General features: G+C 42.6%; 1 protein-coding gene across 1 annotated transcript in view; it reads left to right on the top strand.

The window, feature by feature from the left end:
• Positions 1-20,482, top strand: part of LOC139914555 (PDZ and LIM domain protein 3-like) — a 45,206-nt gene that overhangs the window by 17,753 nt on the left and 6,971 nt on the right. Inside the window, exons 3-5 of the mRNA XM_071902896.2 lie at positions 9,141-9,207; positions 14,787-14,886; positions 15,291-15,402. Coding sequence (XP_071758997.1) covers positions 9,141-9,207; positions 14,787-14,886; positions 15,291-15,402 — 279 coding nt within the window. The remainder of the gene's footprint in view (positions 1-9,140; positions 9,208-14,786; positions 14,887-15,290; positions 15,403-20,482) is intronic.

Below are 20,482 nucleotides of genomic sequence, written 5' to 3'. Positions count from 1 at the left end.
TTTCTTATGCCACTGTCGTTGTCACAAAATCCACGGACGGTCCCCTGATAATGGGGCCGTCTGGTCACTCTAACACTATACAATAAATTACTGTACATACCTCTGTCCTTTGTAGTGATGCGACCGGCACAGCCGTCAACTTCAATAGAAGTAGTTCTGTTTTTCTTCCCTGGACTTTTGGACGACCTCTGGCATATTCACTACACACCCGGACTGCACGGTGGAGTTCAGATCCGGACGAAGAGCGATTAGCCACAGCCGTAGTCTCTGTGGGTCATGTAGTGGTAGTTTGTGAAAAGTCACCAATGCATCCCGCGATGATGCCCGCTCACAGAATCTCACACACTTCTCTCTGTTGAAGCATCCAGGAAAAGCACACACTCAAACCATTTTTTAAATATCGGCGCTAGAGAAAAAAGCTACAACAGCTAGGTAACAGACCAAAGACCCGCAATTTCAGCAGAACTTTCGGTTGAGTTGAAAATGAACACTGGCCAACACTGAGTAGTGTTGATAATACTCTACACTAGTGCCAGTGTTAGAAAATCAATCAGACTACACTTGACTCTAGGTGTAACAGAATTAACTCTGAGGGTGTAGAATGTTTTGCACAATCAATGCCTCCTCCAGCCACTGTGCCCACCACAACCACCTACCCCACATACCAATCAATTAAAAAAACAACTTAAAAGTCAGGTACACAACAAACACACAAGTAACTCATGAACTGCCTACAAGGTCTTTAGTACACCAGATCATCTACACAGATCAGTGCAAAGACATCTGTTTTATCCTCAATACTAAATGCATTTAAGTAATCATGAAAAATACATTGTTGAGACATTACAAGTTAGAAGATAAGCTTTCTCATCTCTAATAATTATACTGATAATCCTGTTGAACAAAAGCATCTCATTTTCAACACCAGAACATACATACATCCCGACCTGATACTCTGTGCCATAGTTTTTGACCCAGGAAGTTAGAAGACATCAAAAGTTTAGTCCAAACTGCTGACCAAGACTTCAGACTTCAATTCTCAAAATGAAAACCCAACTGATTCTGATGTTCTTAACAGACTTTTTGAAGAAGTTGTGCTTTCTTTCAAACCTCATGCACCACATGTGTATGAGTGGCCCAATTTTCCTAATACAGCTTGGGTAATGGGTCATTAGGTGGTGCTTTGGAATCAAATTTCTCTCTGGAAACAAATTTTCAAATAGCAAGTCATACCATAGTTTACAATAGGTGAAAGCACAATGTTTACTATAATTCCTGTCAACTACATCTCCAAATGCTACATGTTTGGAGATGTAGTTGACAAGAATGATAGTAAAGGTGAGGTATTGCGTATAAGGTAGTATGACTGAACAACATTAAGGCCAAGATCTTTGCTATTTTTATCCAGTTTTAGCGCACTTGGCCTGTTTTTGCTTTGTGTATATCCATAATTAAAGTTCATAATCCTCTCTGACAATGAACTCAAGGATATGGAGTGCTTAATCAAGTATTGAAACAAGCTTAACTCATACTGTACCAATCCTTCCAGTAGATTTACTGTATATCTACTGCGTAGTTGTCTGAAGTATGAAATAGCTGGAGGGAATTGAGCAGACAGGTTCTTTTGACACCAAATGTCGAGGCCAAAGCAGGATTTTGTTGAATGGCATCACAGTTTTCTGAATGAAGGTCTTTCGAACACTGAGTTAAAGCTGGATGATCTTCACTAAAAATGTATTGCAACTCTGCTCGGTCATATCAGTTAAACAAAATCGACAACAATAATTTGCACAACAAAACTAAAAAGACCATGTACACATCTAAGTTGTCACTAGTACATTATTACATTACATTATGTCATTTAGCAGACGCTTTTGTACAAAGCAACTTACAATGAGTACATTTTGTTAACAGTAGTCAAACCGACTGTATATCACAGTCTTCATCAGCTAAGCCTTCAATAGGAATAAGTAGCATTCGTAGAATCAGAGGCTATTTTTTAATTTATTTTTTATGTATTTATTTTTTTAATTAAGAGTAGGCGACCTGCAAGGGTGGAGGAGAACCTGTATCTTCAATTTGATGCAAGCAGAGATGGGAAGCCAGTGAAGTGACCGGAAGAGGGTAGTGATGTGAGAATTTTGGTTGGTTGAACACCAGATGTGCTGCAGTGTCCTGGATGCGCTGTAAAGATCTAATACCAACAGAGGTGGATAGCCCAGCCAGAAGAGCATTGCAGTAGTCTAGGTAGGAGATGACAAGTGCCTGGACCAGGAGTTGCACCGCTTCCCTCGTAAGGAATGGGCGTATTCTGCAGATGTTGTAGATGTTGTAGAGGTAAAACCTACAGGAGTGGGTTGTCGCGACAATGTTGACAGAGCAGGACAGCTGGTTGTCCAGGATCACCACAAGGTTCTTGTCAGTCAGAGAGGGCAACACAGTGGTGTTCTCAATGGAAATGGAGAGGTCTGTGTGAGGGCCGTCTTTCCCAGGGAGAAAGAGTAGCTCCATCTTATCGAGATTGAGCTTGAGGTGGTGCACAGACATCCAAGTACTAATGTCTTTAAGACATGTGGAGATGTGCTGATCAATTTGTGTTTCTAAAGGGGGGGGGGGGGGGTGGACAAGGAGTGTGCAGATCCTGTAGTAACCTGAACTGAACCCTTCACAGGCTGAAAAGGGCACCTGCATTCCTTCAGTCTCTAAAATCTTTAAGATCATCAACAAGTGGCTTTAGAATAGGATCAAACCCATATTTCTTTATGTCCTCTGAGTGAAAGAGGGCTACAAGATGAATGTTCATCAACACAGAATTAAGTGACTATCTAAAATAAAGCAGAAATGCCAACAAAATAATATTTAAAAAAATAAAATAAATACAGCCGAGTTTGTGCACTCCCTTTTTTGAGCCTAATGTTTCCAAATCATCGTAGTATAGATGGATCTGAAGAGAATGTTCTTGCAAAAACGTCTTGAATAAACTGATTCCTGAAGCAGGAGCAATCCTTTATATCTCTGTAAAAACCCTTCTGGTGTGGTTTTCCTTTTTGGAAACTGTTACAGAGTTCACTGTTCCTAAACATAGACGCAAGTCAAGTCAAGTCAAGTTTATTTATTTATATAGCCCTTTATCACAAGCATGTCTCAGAGGGCTTTACAGAGAATGTGTCTAGCTAGGTCTAACTAAACACAATCAGTGGTAAACAAAATTTTGTAGGACAGCATAATGAAAAACACAAGGTAGGTAGGAGCAGATTTAGCGAGACAAACAATCTACCTATTCTATATAGCCTAACCTACCCGGCACCCCAGCCTTAGACCCTAAATGCACACAAGGAAAAACTCCCAGGAAAAAGCTTGGAAGAAACCTTGGGCGGGCTGAGGCAGATAGGGATCCCCCCCGGGACGGCTTAGCGTGCAATAGGTGCCGGGCAAAACATTGACAGAGTCATGGGCAACAATGATGACAAGAGAAAACAGAGAGAGACAAAAGAAGGGGGGAGCATGCGGCGGTGAGGGGGGGCTGAGGCCAGCAGTAAAGGAGCGAGGGCAGCAGTCGTAAATCAGTGTCCAGGAGGGAACAGCGGAAAGGAAGAGCAAGGCAGCACTGACGATGAAGAGCCAGGGCAGCACCCGTCACTGCCAGGTAGAACACTGACCTGGAGTCAGAGAGGAGGAGAGAGAGGAAGCCGCGTACACACACACAACACACCCAGACACACACACACGTAAAGAAGAAGGGGGGAAACAGCTGCAAACAGAACACACAGGGTCAGAGACACAAAAGGGGGCAGCAGCATCAGGGATGTGGGAAGGGACCGAGGCCGGCGCTGACGACCACTGGACTGCACCGGAGTCTGAAAGGGGGAGAGAGTAAGGGGAGAAGCAGCAGCAGCAGAACACAAGACAGACACGTTGGGTGGAGCAGGACCAGGCCGGCGCCGACGACCGGCCGGAGCAACACCTGTCCACTGGCAGGTGGAGCACTGGGCCGGAGTCTGAGGAAGGGGAGAGAAGACAGCTGCACACAGAACACACGGAGTCAGAGCACATCGGGTGGGAGCGGCAGTAGGGATGGGACTAAGGCATGCACTGGTGACCACTGCACTGCACCGGGGTCTGAGAAAGGGGGGAGAGACAGGTACACACAAAGACAACGAACACACGGAGAGAGAGAGATCCAGGTGGGAGCAGCGTCAGGGATGGGACTAAGGCCAGCACCGAAGACCATCAGGGTCAGAGGAATCTGAGAAAGGGAGGAGAAAACCAGCCGTGCACACACACACACACACACACAGAGCTGTGCAGAAGCAGCACAAGACCCAGACGTATTTGGGCACAGACACGCTCATACAGACAACAGATAGGAAGTGATTAGACACAGTGTAGCCAGAGGGCATCCCTATGCTTATGTTCCCAACGGCAAATTTCTATATAAATACTGTCTAGGCTAGGGTAAGAGAGAAGACTGTGACGAGCCCAGGCCAGCGGTGCTAAGGTAGGTCGTATGATTGCGAGAAAAGATAGGTTTTGAGTCTAGATTTGAAGATTTCGACAGAATTAGCTTCCCTGACTGTAAGAGGTAGCTGGTTCCAGAGATAGGGAGCTCGGTAGGAGAAAGCTCTACTGCCTGCTGATTTTTTCTTGATTCTAGGGACAATAAGGTAGCCAGCGTCCTGCGAACGGAGGGCACGAGATGGAATATAAGGGATGATGAGGTCAGATAGATATGATGGTGCAAGCCCATGTAACGATTTATAAGCTAACAGAAGCACCTTAAAGTCAGATCTGGCTTGAATTGGGAGCCAGTGAAGGGAGGTTAGGATAGGAGTAATGTGGTCAAATTTTCTAGTTCTGGTTAGTATTCTGGCAGCAGCATTTTGCACAAGTTGTAGTTTTTTTAATACTACAGTTAGGTAGGCCAGAGAGTAAAACATTACAATAATCGAGTCTTGATGAAACAAAAGCGTGTATTAAGGTTTCAGCATCCGCCGTGTTTAGCAGGGAGCGAATTTTTGAGATATTACAAAGATGGAAAAATGAATGAGAGAGCTGAGTCGAACGTAACGCCAACGTTTTTAACTGTGGGACTCTGGGTAATTAAGCAATCCCCAAAATTTAGAGTAAGGTCTGAAACAAGAGGTAGTTGGGTTTTTGGGCCAACAACTAGCATCTCAGTTTTGTTGGCGTTTAGTCGCAAGAAGTTTAGTGACATCCAATTGGTGACAGCGATTAGGCATAATTCTAGGTTTGAAAGTTGTAAACAGTCGTCAGGTCTAATTGGTATGTAAATTTGAGTATCGTCCGCGTAACAGTGGAATTTAATACCATAACTGCGGAAGATTTCACCAAGAGGTAGCATGTAAATGGAGAAAAGCAAAGGTCCGAGCACGGAGCCCTGCGGTACGCCAAAGTTAACTTTAGAGTAATCAGATATAGTATTTTTATGTGAGACACAATGCGTTCTATCAGATAGGTAGGAATTTAGCCAGGAAAGCGCAGAGTCGCGGATGCCAACGTAGCTCGCTAGGCGGTTTAAGAGAATATTATGATCGACTGTATCAAATGCCGCACTCAAATCAAGTAAGATAAGAACAGAAGAAGAATCGGAATCTGAGGCGAGGAGTAGGTCGTTTACCACTTTTGTGAGAGCAGTCTCAGTGCTATGTAGAGACCTAAAACCAGATTGAAAGGGTTCGAAGAGACTATTACACGAGAGGTAGTCAGTTAGTTGGGTAGAAACTATTCTTTCCAAGACTTTAGAGAGGAAGGGGAGATTGGAGATTGGTCTAAAGTTATTAAGATCATCAGGATCAAGGTTGGATTTTTTGAGCAGAATGGCACAATGCCAGAGGAGAGAGAGGTGTTAATGATATTGAGTAGGGAGGGGCCTAATATTGGGAGAAGTTCCTTAACCAACTTAGCAGGAAGAGGGTCAGATAAGCTGGTTATGCATTTAGAGGAAAGTACTAATTTAGAGAAGGTGTCTAAGGAGACAGTCTCAAATTGCGAGAGTACGGCGGTGGTCTCTATTGTGGCTAATGCACGAATAGGAGAGGGATCAACGCCCTCGGTGGGTAAAGAATTGCTAATTTCATCTCTAATAGAGTCAATTTTGTGATTGAAGAAATTAAGAAAGTCATTCGCGGTAAATTGAGAGCTCGCTACAGGGGAGGGTTTGCGAGTAAGTTTTGCTACCGTGTCAAATAGAAACTTCGGGTTATTTTTATTAGTGTTAATAAGATCTGAGTAGTAGGAGGCCCTAGCGGCGGAGAGCGTACGCTTGTAAGTCAATAGGCTATCGCTCCAAGCTAGTCGAAAGACCTCGAGTTTGGATAACCGCCATTTGCGTTCTAGCTTTCTACACGCCTGTTTTTGTGCACGAGTTTCATCAGTGAACCAGGGCGACGGTTTCTTTAGACGGCGGGTTTTTATGAGTAGGGGCGCAACAGAGTCAAGCGAGTCAGTTAGAATAGAGTTGAAGTTATCCGTGAACTCGTCGAGGGAACCAATTCGTTCAGGGAGAGAGGCAAAAGTTTTAGGTAGGAGATCAGCGAGTTTTGTAGTTGTCGAAGTATCAATACGGCGGATGCTGTAGGTATCAACTGGATTGGAATGCCGACAGGGCAGAGCAATTTGAAATTTAATGAGATAATGATCTGATAATGCCGGTGGATACGGCAAAACAACTAAGTCTGACACGTTAATACCACGAGCAAGGACCAGATCAAGAGTGTTGCCGCTAGAGTGGGTCTGTTCGTGAACCAACTGAGTAAAGCCAAAAGTGTCAATTAGGGATGAAAAAGCTTTGCTAAGTGGATTAGTTTTACAATTTAGATGAATATTGAAATCACCGATAATTAGGATGTTATCCGTACGAATTACAAGGTCAGAGAGGAAATTGGAAAATTCTTCTAAAAAAGATGAATAGGGCCCAGGAGGGCGATAAAGGATGATTAGGTAGAAAGGCAGGATACCAGAGTGGTTGAGGCCCATGCTAACTGGAATGGACGGGCGCATAGTGAGCATCTCACAAGATGAGAGTTTATTACTTAGATCTGGAGAAAGGTTCAGACTCGAATTGAAGATTAGGCCAACGCCCCCACCTTTCTTAGATGTCCGAGCGACATGCGAGTTGGTGAAGTTAGAGGGGGAAGCTTCAATTAATGGAAGAGCATCATTTGGCTTTAGCCAGGTTTCACATAATCCCATTATGTCAATACTATGTTCTTTAATTAAGTCGTTGACCAGCAGGGCTTTGTTAGCGAGTGATCTGATATTGATGAATCCGAGACATATGCGCTTTGTGTTGCTAGTAGGTTCGGGACGCTCAGCAATGCGAATAGGTTTAATCTCAATTACGTTACTACTTTTTGTTCCGTGCGGCGGCCGAGGACGACGGTAGGAGAGACGAGGAAGGGATACAGTGCTGATTTGAGAGTACGCAATAGAGTTTGTTGTAGCGTCAATGCTGCAGCCAGAAGGGTTGATATGAATAAGGTTATGCTGAGAACGTTTGGCTCGGCGATGGCAAAAGGTGGCATGGCGAGGGCGGGACACAGTCAAGATTGGATACACTAAGCTATCTGAGCTATCGGACTCCAAACCCGCACTAGGTGAACTCCTAGCAGGCTGTCTAACAACCTGCGACCCAGCATGCTTTAGGGGAGTGTGTCATGCCTGCCTCAAGCACCTGTCCATGTTCCTAGACAAAATGTGGGCACCCAACCCAGTAGGGTGTATGCCATCAGTCTTAAGCATGCCAGGTTTACCCCAGAAGGAGGGCCAGTTATCTAAAAACATAAAACCCTGTTGCTCACAATACTTGGCCAGCCAGCGATTAAGGGCGACTAATCTGCTGTAGATATCATCATTAAGCAAGAGACGCAAGAGATCCCAAGATGGGCACATTCATGAAGTTGTCATTGACAGGAAGTTGCCTATATGTAAAAAACAAATGAACATCCGGGCTCTCCACAGTTCAAACCCAAAGACCTTCCCAGGTACAAGCCATGCTGAAACTTCAAATGTATAAATAACTTGTGTAGTGTACCTTGAAAATGCAACATGTGAACATATTTCCAGTCAAAGATATGTTCCTCTTCAAATTGCACTGTGAAGAATTCTCGCTCTGATTTCCTTCACCTGAGGACACTCCTTAACACTGCCAACATCAATGCCATATACGGTGGTCTGGATGAATTTGTAGAAATTGCACAACGCCTCATCATAGGACACAGCAAAAACAAAATGTGCCTTGAAGAGCTCGTCAAAGGCAGCAACTCTTGTCTGCGCTGCTATATTTATCATTAGGGGCTGGCCAGCAACTACTGTAAACAGTACTGAGCACAGCCTCTGTAAATTGCCGCTTACTCATTCAATCTTCATATAAAAAAATATTAAATATTTTCCGGTAATAATAGATGAAACTTAGAAAATTTCAGACCACTTGCTCAGAAACTGAATTTTTTGAAATTCATGGAATTCTGCCCTTATGGTAACCATTGCAGTCAATGGAAAATAGAGCATCTTTAAACATCAGTTGTTCACTTATGGAACATTCAATCCTTGTAAAAATAAATTAGACATCTCTGTCTAGATGAAGTACACAAATTCTCAGAATTTTATCTTGAAAACTGAATATTTTACACTATTTTAAAATCACCCTTCATATGGATAGACAGTCATTCTCATGAGCCGTGGTGGTTGCCTTAGTCAAACTGTGAAGCCATCAGACCACTTCTCACATAGCTCAGTAAGTCTGTGACTTGCTGTTGGTGTTAAAGGTTGTGAGTTCAACGCTCAGTTGATACAGAACAAATATGTTTATACCTGGCATTTTGTTGTGTGATCTAAAGACATGTATTTTTGAAGATATCTCAAGGTTTTTCTCAAGGTCTCTCTCCAAATGCTTCTTTTTCTTGTCTTTTTCTGGCAGTTCTTTATGGAGAACTTTTTGATAGCAACTTTTGCTCTCCAAATCTGAGACTTGTCTAATTACTTTGTATTTATTGTTATGACTGTATTTAATCCCTGTTGGGGGGAACATAATTGGAACAGCCCCACCTGGAGAGAATGGCACCAGTCACCACTGCTCTGTCTGAAAATATTTAAGAACTTCTGTTCTGTGTGTTTACCAGGGCAGAGACCAGACTGTGGTCTCCTCAGATGGAACCATTCAGAGTCAATCTACAGGCTGAGCAACAGGTAAACACACATATACATGCACATGCGTGCGTGCACACATGCATAGAACTATAAGACAGGCACTCATATGCGTATTTTTAGCAGTTATGTAGCACTGTGGTTTAAACTGACTGAGACAAGCTCTTGAATAAAATATGCGACTGGTATGCAGTTGGAGTTATTAATCTAGTCAGTTACTTGTCTGTACGAGTCATGTTTAATATTGTGAGGACAGCTTCCACATTTGCTCCTCAGTTTTCCAAAAAGTGGCTTGTTAGCATTAGCCCCTTAAGGAATTTAAGCCCAAGAACTTCAGCCTCATAAATAAGCACTAGGTCCAAAATCTGTTTTTGTTTCCATTTGTTTTTTGATTTGGTCTTGAAGCCCTACACGTCATCTTCACGATAATAAAAAACAATAGCAACGGGCAACGGACACAAACTAACATTTTAACAACTTGCAATAAACAGTTGTAACTGTGTCTGCTGCTATTTTGTTGGAGACAATTACAAACTAATAGACATCTTCATGATGAAGCGATAGAAGAATGTTTAAAATTACAGAGGATACACATACAAAGATTGATAAAAAAAATGAGTGGCTCAACATTAGTCGTTACATTGAAATAGACTAACAACATAAGTTATTACATACAGTATGTATCTTGTTATTTGTTGTTTGTTTTTCATTTGTTATTTTCTGTTTTTATTTAATGCCTATTTTTATTCTTACTTTAGATATGCTTGCAGTCATCATCAAGAAGACTACCACTGATAAGGTCATACAATCGGACAGTGGTGGATAACCATAGCAAAAAATTACACTAATAGGCAATGGCTAAAGGATGGCTGTCCAGGGAGACATATGAATTTTTGTGTCGCAAACTAAGGCTTTCCTTGGAGAGGAAAAAGCCATCCCTGTGGACAAAAGGGTTGCCCTTTATAAACTGGCTAGTACTTCCGAATATAGGATAATAAGCAACCTGTTTGGAGTAAGTGTCCCAACAATAATATAAGATAAGATAAGATAAGATTGTACTTTATTGTCCTTTACAGGAAATTTGGAACATTTCATGTGGAACAACATTTGTGGAACATTATGTCACACATTACATACAGACACCATTCCATCCTAGTCATAAAAAACGCAGTGTCTAGCAGACAAATTTACACATTGCCATTCTGCCCCTTGATAGTCCAAAAGTTAAAATATGTGTGTGTGTGTGTGTGTGTGTGTGTGTGTGTGTGTGTGTGTGTGCGCGTGTAGATAAAGAAAAAGTAAATAAATAAATCATCACACACTATTTCAGAAAATTACAATGGCTACCCATATACTGCACCATTTCCATCCTGCCCCCCCCCCCACACATCTAAGTTCATGTGTGTGCATGTGTCCATTTAACGTGGGCCCCAATGCTTATTTAGTGTCCTCAGTGAATGGGGAACAAAAGAGTTCTTGAACTTATTCTTTTTACAGTTGAATAATCTGAATCGCCTCCCTGATGCTGATAAAAGCTGAAATTCGTCTTGGAGAACGTGGGAGGGGTCCAGAATGATGTTGTCCGCCAGTCTCAGAACTCTATTGCGGCTTCGTGGAATGCCTTCTGTAGTGGCTGACCAACCACTTTCGAGCATACCGTCAGTAGCCTGAGGATTCTTTCCTTTAGCTGGACAGAGAGTGAGCTGAACCATACTGTACATCTGTATAGCATGACCGATTGGATGGTTGCATAGAAGAAGAGGGACATAATCTCCTTGCTGGCCCCAAAGGACCTCAGTCTGCGTAGAAAGTGGATCCATTGTTGCACCTTACCACAAACTACTTTTTACTCAGTGATTCAGCATATCTTTTACACAGCACCAAGAGGAATATAACATCAGTTTAAGCCGTGCCAAGGCAGTGGTGGAACATGGAGGTTAAAAGGGAGATGGATATTTTGTTATCCCCGTGGGGAAATTTGTCCTCTGCATTTGACCCATCCTATACACACACTAGGAGCAGTGGGCAGCCGCAGTACAGCGCCCGGGGACCAACTCTAGTTCTTTTGCCAGTGCCTTGGTCAGGGGCACTGACCCTAACATACATGTCTTTGATGGTGGCAGGAAACCGGAGCACCCGGCGGAAACCCACACAAACTCCACACAGAAAGGACCTGGGACGGACCGGGGTTCGAACCCCAGGACCTTCTTGCTGTGAGGCAACAGTGCTAACCACTGAGCCACCGTGCCTCTTAAAAAGAAATGTCTGTGATTTTGAATTAATTAAATAAATGTTACTTGCTGTACCCTCCACAACCTATGTGAGACTAACAGAGAGGACTTTGATCAAGAATGGGATGTTCATGTCTGTGAGCAGAATATAACTGGTAACGCACCAGCAGATGAAGTCGAAGGATCCTAGTCCCATGAAGCCCTTGCACAGTTTTTTCAAGACAATCCTTAAATTACTAAAATGTTATTGTTAGCCTTGTTAACTGTTCTTTAATATGTTTATCTATGATTGTTTACCTATTAAACGTTCACAAAATTGTTTTCTCATAATTTAGCTTCTTAGAAATTCCATAAATTAAACATATGCATTTAAGTCACATTGAATATTTAGATAATCATAGACGATACGTAAAAATATTGAATAATTGGGAATATTTTAATTAGTGACACACTGCTTTTTATCATTAGTCTATGGACAATTGAATTTATTTTAAAGGAATAGTTCACCTAAAAATGAAAATTCTGTCATTATCTACTCACCCCCATGCCAGTAGAAAATTGGGTAAAGTTTGTTAGTCCATACAACAGTCCCGGAGATCCCCGGAAGAAGTACATTGCAGCGTTCTCCAAAATTCAATAAGTATTAATGTTTGATGTCATAATAATGCCATAAAATGTGCAATTTTTAACTATAAACGCTGCATGTATTACACTGTCCAGAATACATACAGAACAGAGACTAAAGTGGACAACAAACATTAATATGGGTGCTCACTTATTGAATTTGATGATTAAATACAAAGTAAATGGTTTAAAAGAGCATTTAAAATTTGCGCTTTTATTTTTAAGGCTAAACGGCCAAACCGGAAATCTTGTTTCTGGTAATTTGAGCTAGTCTTACCTATTGGGCCGGGGTGTGCGCAAACGTGACGTATTTTGAAATCAAATTTCAACTAAATAATGGTGTAAATGTCGGTCTTTTCAAGTCACTTTGGGATATTTTGGCTTCAAGAGACTTGGATTATGCTGTAAGAGCTGCATGGAGCCATTGTATGGTTATTTTCCATTCTTTTTTGAAGACTGAAGACAAGTCTCCAGTAACTTCAGTTGTTTTGGAGAAAGCTGCAGTGTACTTCTTCCGGGGATCTCCGGGACTGTTGTATGGACTAAGAACCTTTACCCGATTTTCTACTGGCATGGGGGTGAGTAGATAATGACTGACTTTTCATTTTTGGGTGAACTATTCCTTTAATACTATTGTATTAAAAAGGCTGATTTTCTGAACTGTGGTACCCAGTCACCCCTCACTGAAGCTCTAGTCCCCCTAGCATTGCTGTTTGGGGTAGTCAGACATCCTTTTAAGGGAAGAGGTGCAAGATCATTGACAATTTTATACATCAGACATGCATCTGAATAAAATAAAAAAATATCAAAATTTAAGAAATTATATTTCCTCAGAATATTGCAGTGATGGTAATCCCTAGGTTTCTTATCTAACACTTTCAGGGTTTGTTTGTATAGTGAGTACACTGGCTTAAGTGTAGTCACACCTGCCTGAGACCAGGTTTAATGCAATATGACAAATGAGGAAAAATCATAGAATGAACAAAAAGCTTTGCTGCTGATAAGGACAGCTGATGTCTGATGCATTTAAAATTATTTAGATTAAATGTAGCGTTGCTTACAACCTTTGTAACTTGCTTTTTAAAAGACAAGTTTGAATCAATTATAATGCCTAAATATTTGAAATGTTTCACAGAAGTGATGACCTCTCCATTAAACAGGTTGTCTGGATCAATTGAGTTATTTCTCCTTGTGGTAAAGTACATACAGACAGTTTTACTCATATTAAGAGTTAAACAAGAATAAGCGAGCCAATCTGACACTTTGCTCATGGCAGCTGTCAGTTTGGCAGCAGCTTGTTCTTTGGTCTTCGCATGGGTGTAGATGACTGTATCGTCAGCATACATTTGGACATTAACATCAGAGCATACTAGAGGAAGATCATTAATATTTAAACTAAATAAAATAGGTCCCAATATGGAGCCCTGCAGAACACCTAAAGTACAAGGAACAAAAGAGGAACACTTATCGCCTACTCTTGTACACTGTTTCCTCATGTTCAAGTAAGACTCCATCCAAGCCAGGGCATCAAGGGAAGAGTTGGATTTTGACAGTTTAGTAAGTAAAACATTATGATTAACTGTGTCGAAGGCCTTCTTGAAATCTAAAAAAACTGCACCCACAACACCCCCCCCTATCAAGATTACTTTTAATTTTTTCAACACTATAAACAGTTTGCAGTTTCAGTTGAATGAATGAATGAATTTTCGGACACCAAATTGCATTGGGTGGAGAGGAAATTTCAATCATTCAGATGGGAAATTATCTGATCACAAACCACCCTTTCAGTAATTTTAGAAATTATTGGAAGAATACTTATAGGTCTATAGTTTGATATGATAGCTCTATCTCCTGACTTAAAGACAGGGGTCACTACTGCAACCTTCCATGCAGAAGGAAAATAAGAATGTTTAATTGACAAATTGATCAAGTGTGTTATGGGGGAACAAAGTATAGTTTTGTAATTTAAAAAAAAATTGGAATTACAATCAAAGACATCTTTAGCTTTGGAATGTTTCATACAATCAAAAGTTTTCATGACAATAGATTCTGTAACATTTCTAATTGTAAAAACAGGAAGTCGTAATTTGTAGGGTTAGGGTTTTCAAGGACCTTTGCTCTGGCACTGAAATCCTTTGCCAAGCTCTCTACTGAATCCACAAAAAATAAATTGAACATCATGGCTATTTGTTCTTTATCTTGTATCAGTTTTGTTTGATCTTGAATTTCCAAGTGTTGGGCTGGTTTACTATCCTTCTTTATAATTTTATTGATATTTTCCCAGATTAATTTACTATTCCCTTTAGACTTGTCAATCAATTTAATGAAGTAATGTTATCATAGCAGAAATGACTGACTAGCTAAATGATAGGTCTAGCGTGGCCTAATACTCACCAATACTCTGACTGCATTGTGATTGTATTCAGCAACCCAACAGCGATGGATCCAGGGTGTCTTCCCAAGACACTATCCAGCTGGTTAAACCAGTAAAACTTCCTTCCACTATTGTTCTCGTTGACATCCCTGTATTGTTGTTTTAGTTCTTTCAATTTTTCTTTCGGTTGTTTTAAAGTTCGTTCAATACCAGTTTTGGACAATTTTGTCCGTTTGTGGCTTAGGTTCCTGGGCTTAAGCTCCTAAATCCCTTAGTGGAAAAGGGGAAACTTTTAGTTCAGTGTTGGCTCCAGGAGAAGAAATTCAACAGAATACAATTCAATATGCCAAAATATCCTGTTAATTGTCTTTTCTGTGTCCCTGTCTGTCAAGGACCTTGGTCACTTTGAGCACAAGTTCAACATTAGACCCCGCCCTTTTGGAACTCCCTTCCCTGTGGTATCCATGGAAACACCTGATGACAACAACAACAGTGGGTTTAAAGGGACATTTAATTCAGCTTGTCAACTTGAACCCACAATTTTACATTCAAGTATCTACATCAGTGCTCTCCAACTGTGTGCTGTTGAGAACCATGTGTATGTTTTTTATTCCAGCCAATCACTACAGCAGCTGATTTCTCTAATTAGTTCCTCCTTTCTGGCTGAAGGTACTCATCAGTGAAATGAAAACCTGCATACGCATGGCCTTGAATAGTATGTTTGGAGACTACTGATCTAGACCTTATTTGAGCCTTTGCACCCAAATAAGCTTCCCATGTGCACACACAACTATCTTTTCCAGTCATTTTCCATGGAGTTCCTATTTCTGGGGTTTGGAGTAAATGTTCACTAATGTAAACATGGCTGGGATTGGTGTGGTTGTTTTTTTCTGCAGGTGTCAGACGGCCCATCATCAAGACTGTAGTTGCCCCAGTAACCAAAGCCCCACCCCCAGTTGCTAAACTACAGAAGCTGCCACTCTGTGACCTCTGTGGAAAAGGAATCATGTGAGAAATTGCATTCCCATACTCATTTTACATCCGACTAGTGACCCAGCGAATACCGATCGACCTATAAATATTCACTTCATTCACTTAATGCTTAGACAGTAATAAATACAATTAAATAGGATATCTTGCCCTCTACTGGCAGAGTACAACACCTAATGTTTAGGCACACATGACGTTGCCCGGACGTTATGAGGACCAGATAGCTCAGTCTAAGAAGAAGCTTGAAAACCCAAAACACTCAAAAGTTTGATTCATTTAGATGTACTGACTCGAAATGAATGAATCAGCAAAAAGACTCAAATTTCCCAGCGCTAGGTGTTACAACCATGGGTCCTATTTGGAATACTGTATTGATATGTTGTGTGTTGTGTTTCTCTGGGTCCACTAGTAATTCCACCCGGCGTACGCCGAAACTGGCCCGGGTAGGCGGAGTCAGCACTTGATATTAAAACGGGCAACGCTGTGGCGTACGCCGGATGGCCCGCTTCAACCTGGCGGCTGAGACCGGCGATGACGTAACCAGCGCTCTCCTATTGGCTGAGATACTGAACAGACTTAGAAAGAGAACAGACAAAACACAAGCGTTATGAGGATTTACGTTTTCTCTTGCAAGATGTAATTTAGCATATAATGCTTTTCTGTCCTTGTGCCAGCATGTTTTGTGTTTATGTCACCAAGGGGGGGCGACCAATCAGGCCCCACCAACACTCGCAATTCCCAACTACACAGCACAACACAACACAGTAGTAGCTTTCACAAGAATGTCCTTTATTCAATTCATACATTTTCACACAACCAAAAAAGATAGGTAGGCTGGGGGGGGGCTTAAGGCCCTGACACACCAAACCGACATCAAAGAACCAGCGGCAATGAAGGTCGACTGTTGCGTCGCCTCACGTTGCCTGTGTCTGGTCCAAAAAGCTGCACTTGAACACACCGCAAAGACTACAGCCAACGGCCAACTAGCACGTACGTTCTGCGCCTGCGTGAGGGGAAATAACTCTCCATACCATATGTCTGATAAGAAGTTGCAAATGGCACTGGCGTTGTCAGCCCTTGGTCTTTTGGTTGTGGAAGAAGAAAAGAAGAGGCAGAGGCGAAAAATAAGGAGAAACCGCACTAAATGGGTGAAATCATGGATACTCCAGCGACAGGCTCAAGGGGCTTTCCCGAACCTGTGTCGAGAGCTGGAGATAAATGAAACCTCCGATTTTAAAAATTTCGCTCGGCTCTTTCCTGTTCAGTTCCACATGTTGAAGGAATTTATCAGTCCAATCATCCAGAGGCAAAACAGGAACTACCAATCAGAGTGATCTCTCTCACCGACGGGCACCACCGCCGATTCAACATGCTCAATCGTCCGAAAAGCCGCCGACAGGGGTCCAACTAGTGCCAACGGTGCGGGACACACCGCAAAAACTAGGGACACAGACGCTTACCGACGGCCCGACGGCCGACCGCCGGCCTGGTGTGTCAGGGCCTTTAGGGGCCCCAGTAAGACATTAGTCCTATCTAGCCAGTGTAGGAGAGGAAGTTCACTCACAGGCTTGAGTACAAACCAGAGGAAAAAGTGCACAACCCACACACCTAAGGCCGGCGACACAGCCCGCCAGTACATTACGTATTCATGCAATGTCCCGATTATTCGACCCCTTTCAATAGGGCACACTTAACAAGCCTCACTCATTACAACTTCAGCTACAATACACAGTTAAGGCCTATAAGGGCTATGAAGCACTGCAGGAGATTAGACCACGCCCCCACCCTTAGCACGTCAGCCCAAATGTCCCGTGAGCAAGGCCCAACCAATAACCTGCACCCCCAGTCTACCATACACTAAAAGGAAATAATAAAATAAGTCAGTCGAGTCTAATAAAACAATGTCTCTACCACTGACAGTCTTTGTCCCGGTGTCTGTCTGGTCCAAGCCTCGTATGCCCCGAGCATGTGCACATCCCCCCCCCAAAAAAACCCCAAACATTCCCTGGGCAAAACATCAATTCTGATGTATAAGCCTACATGGCTCAGTCCATAGTCAAATTCACATCAAAATATCATAGTTCATAGCATACACAGGTGACATTTACACCACGCATAGCTGCTGAAATAAGGATTGTTGTTGTAAAATATACATGCAACACCCGCCAGGTACGTTTTGCACTTGATTTTAGCGGCGAACTCCGCCTACGCCGCCTACGTCAGGCCCGTGCGCCCCAGCGTGAATAACAAGTGGACCCTCTCTTATCCCTGTCAGAGTGTGGATGTCTGATGAGCTGCAGGTGGAGGCTGCATAGGAGTAGGTGTGTCGTGGCTGCTGATTGGCTTTATTCTTTTGGTGGTATCAAGAGTACAACTAGGAAATGTATTGGCAATGTGATTTAACCCAGGTGCTGTTAAATCATGGCAATCTTGTAAATAATTGTATACAAAATAGACTTCTAGCGGTCCAGGAAGTGGTAGTGTGGGTAGCCTTTTGGTTTGGATGCCTGTTTGCGCCTGTTTTGCCTTAGGCCAGTGGTTCTCAAACTTTTTACACCATGTACCACCTCAGAAAATATTTGTTTCTCCAAGTCATTAAAATACAGTAGCGTAGGCCTACCCTCAGCTACGCACAGTTCACGCAGGAGGCAAATTTATTCCTAATAAGAATATTATTTATTGTTGACTTTTGTCAGCCACAGCCATGCTGTACAAAGGGGTAGCACTAGAACTGGCACTTAAACTCTTCCACACAACTCTCATAGCAGCCCACACACACACACACACACACACACACAGCAAGTGAGAACATTAAGAATAACAACTGTATTTCATTCAAACACACACACACACACACACACACACAGCAAGTGAGAACATTAAGAATAACAACTGTACTTCATTCAAACACACACTATTGACAACTTACATAAGCCTAATGAGAAGGGTGTGCCTGCCTCTGCGAATACAGTCCTGCGATGTCTGGGTCAATCGAGGTCAGCTTCAGTCTCAGGTTTGGCTCAGCATCCATCCTGCTTCTGTATTTCGTTTTTATGACGGCAAGTGAAGAGAAGCCTTTCTTGCACAGATATGTGGTCGCAAAAGGAAGGAGAAAGCGCACGGCCTTGTCCGAAAGCGCAGGGTATTCGCTGTGTTGCTTTATCCAAAAGTCCAACAACGACTGCTTTCTGAAAGCAGACTTCAATGTTTCGTCGCAAGACAACTCTATTAAACTCTCCTGCTCACCAACAGTGAAGTCCTTCGGCATTTCAGAGGTTTCGATGCTGAACGGGTTTCTCATCCAGCTGTTCATTTCGGCCGTCACTGGGAAATATTCGCGGAACTGTTGTCTGAGTGAGACGAGGTGTGCAACGATGTTGTCCCTGACTCCATCATCAAGGGTCAGGTCGTTGTCAGACAGAAAACTCTCCAAAGTGGGAAAGCTGAAACATCCCCTGCCTTGACTTTGATTTCGAACAACTCCATCTTTTTCAGCATTGCGTTGATTTTGTCCTGCACATCAAAAACATTGATGGAGAGTCCCTGTAGTCCCAAATTCAGTTCGTTTAAACGTGAGAAAATGTCCGACAAGTATGTAAGTAAGTAAGTAAAGTTTATTTATATAGCACCTTTCACAGAGCAAAGTCACAAAGTGCTTCACAGGAGTAAAATAGTTAAAATAAGACCATCAAATAGTAAGAAACAATAAAACATAAAAACAAAGGACATAAAAACACACAGAAATACAGACACAAGAGGCTAGACAAAGGCCAGTCTGAACAGATGAGTCTTCAGCTGCTTTTTAAAAGTGTCAACAGAGACCGCAGATCTTAAGTCCAGTGGAAGAGCGTTCCACAGTTTAGGTGCCACAATTTCAAAGGCTCAATCACCTTTTGTTTTGAGCCTAGAGCGAGGGACAACCAGTAAGCCCTGGTCAGAAGACCTAAGTGACCTGCTGGTAATGTAGGGATCAGATGGTCGCAGATGTACACAGGTGCCTGACCATGCAGGGCTCTATATGTGATTACAAGAACCTTAAATTGAATCCTAAACTTGATAGGAAGCCAATGTAAGGAAGCTAAGATGGGTGTGATGTGAGACGTCCTGCTGGACCTGGTCAACAGCCTTGCAGCAGCGTTCTGGACCATTTGTAGACGGTCCAGGGATGACTTGCTGAGGTATGTGAAAAGGGAATTACAGTAGTCCAGGCGGGATGATATAAAGGCATGAATAATCATCTCCAACTCAGCTTGTGACACAACAGACTTGAGTTTGGTAATGTTTCTAAGATGGAAAATACATGTATGGGACAATGACTTAATATGTTGATCAAAGTACATAGCCTGATCAAAAATAACACCAAGATTTCTAAGGTTAGACCGTACAGTTGAGGAAAGGGACCCGATACACTGAGCAACCTTGCCAGTATGCCAGTTGACTGAGCCACACAGTATCTTCGAAAACATCTGATAAGGGGAAGCTTTTGTCCTGTAAGAACATTTGGACCTCTCTGTGCAATTCGAAAAGCCTCAAAAGCACCTTCCCTCTTGATAACCACCTTACTTCCGTATGAAGCAAGAGTTGGACATGCTCGCTGCCCATCTCATCGCAGAGCACATGGAATAGGTGAGAATGCATTGGTCGGGCCTTAATAAAGTTCACAGTTTTCACAGCCGAGTCCAGCACAGACTTCAATTCATCAGGCATCTTCTTCACCGCCAGCACCTCGCGATGGATGCTGCAGTGAGTCCATCGCATCTCGGGTGCCATCTCGCAAATTCGAGCTGCTACTCCGCTGTGGCGACCTGTCATAGCCCTGGCGCCGTCCATGCAGACTCCAACACACTTTTTCCAAACGAGCCCATTCTCTTGGACAAACGCGTTCAGGAGCTGGAATATGTGCTCGGCTGTAGTTCTGGTCTGCAGTGATTGACAGAACAGAAAGTCCTCCTGAGCTGCACCATCATATTCATATCTGACGTAAACCAGCAAATTGGCCAAATCTGCAACATCAGTAGTCTCGTCCAGCTGGATGGAATAATAGCGACTACTTTTAATGCGCTCAATCAGTGCCTTTTTAACGTCATCTGCATAGCTC

Source organism: Centroberyx gerrardi, chromosome 16, assembly GCF_048128805.1.
Source record: "Centroberyx gerrardi isolate f3 chromosome 16, fCenGer3.hap1.cur.20231027, whole genome shotgun sequence".
Taxonomy (NCBI): domain Eukaryota; kingdom Metazoa; phylum Chordata; class Actinopteri; order Beryciformes; family Berycidae; genus Centroberyx; species Centroberyx gerrardi.
Note: the sequence above shows the minus strand (reverse complement) of the source record. Positions and strands in the feature narration are given on the sequence as shown.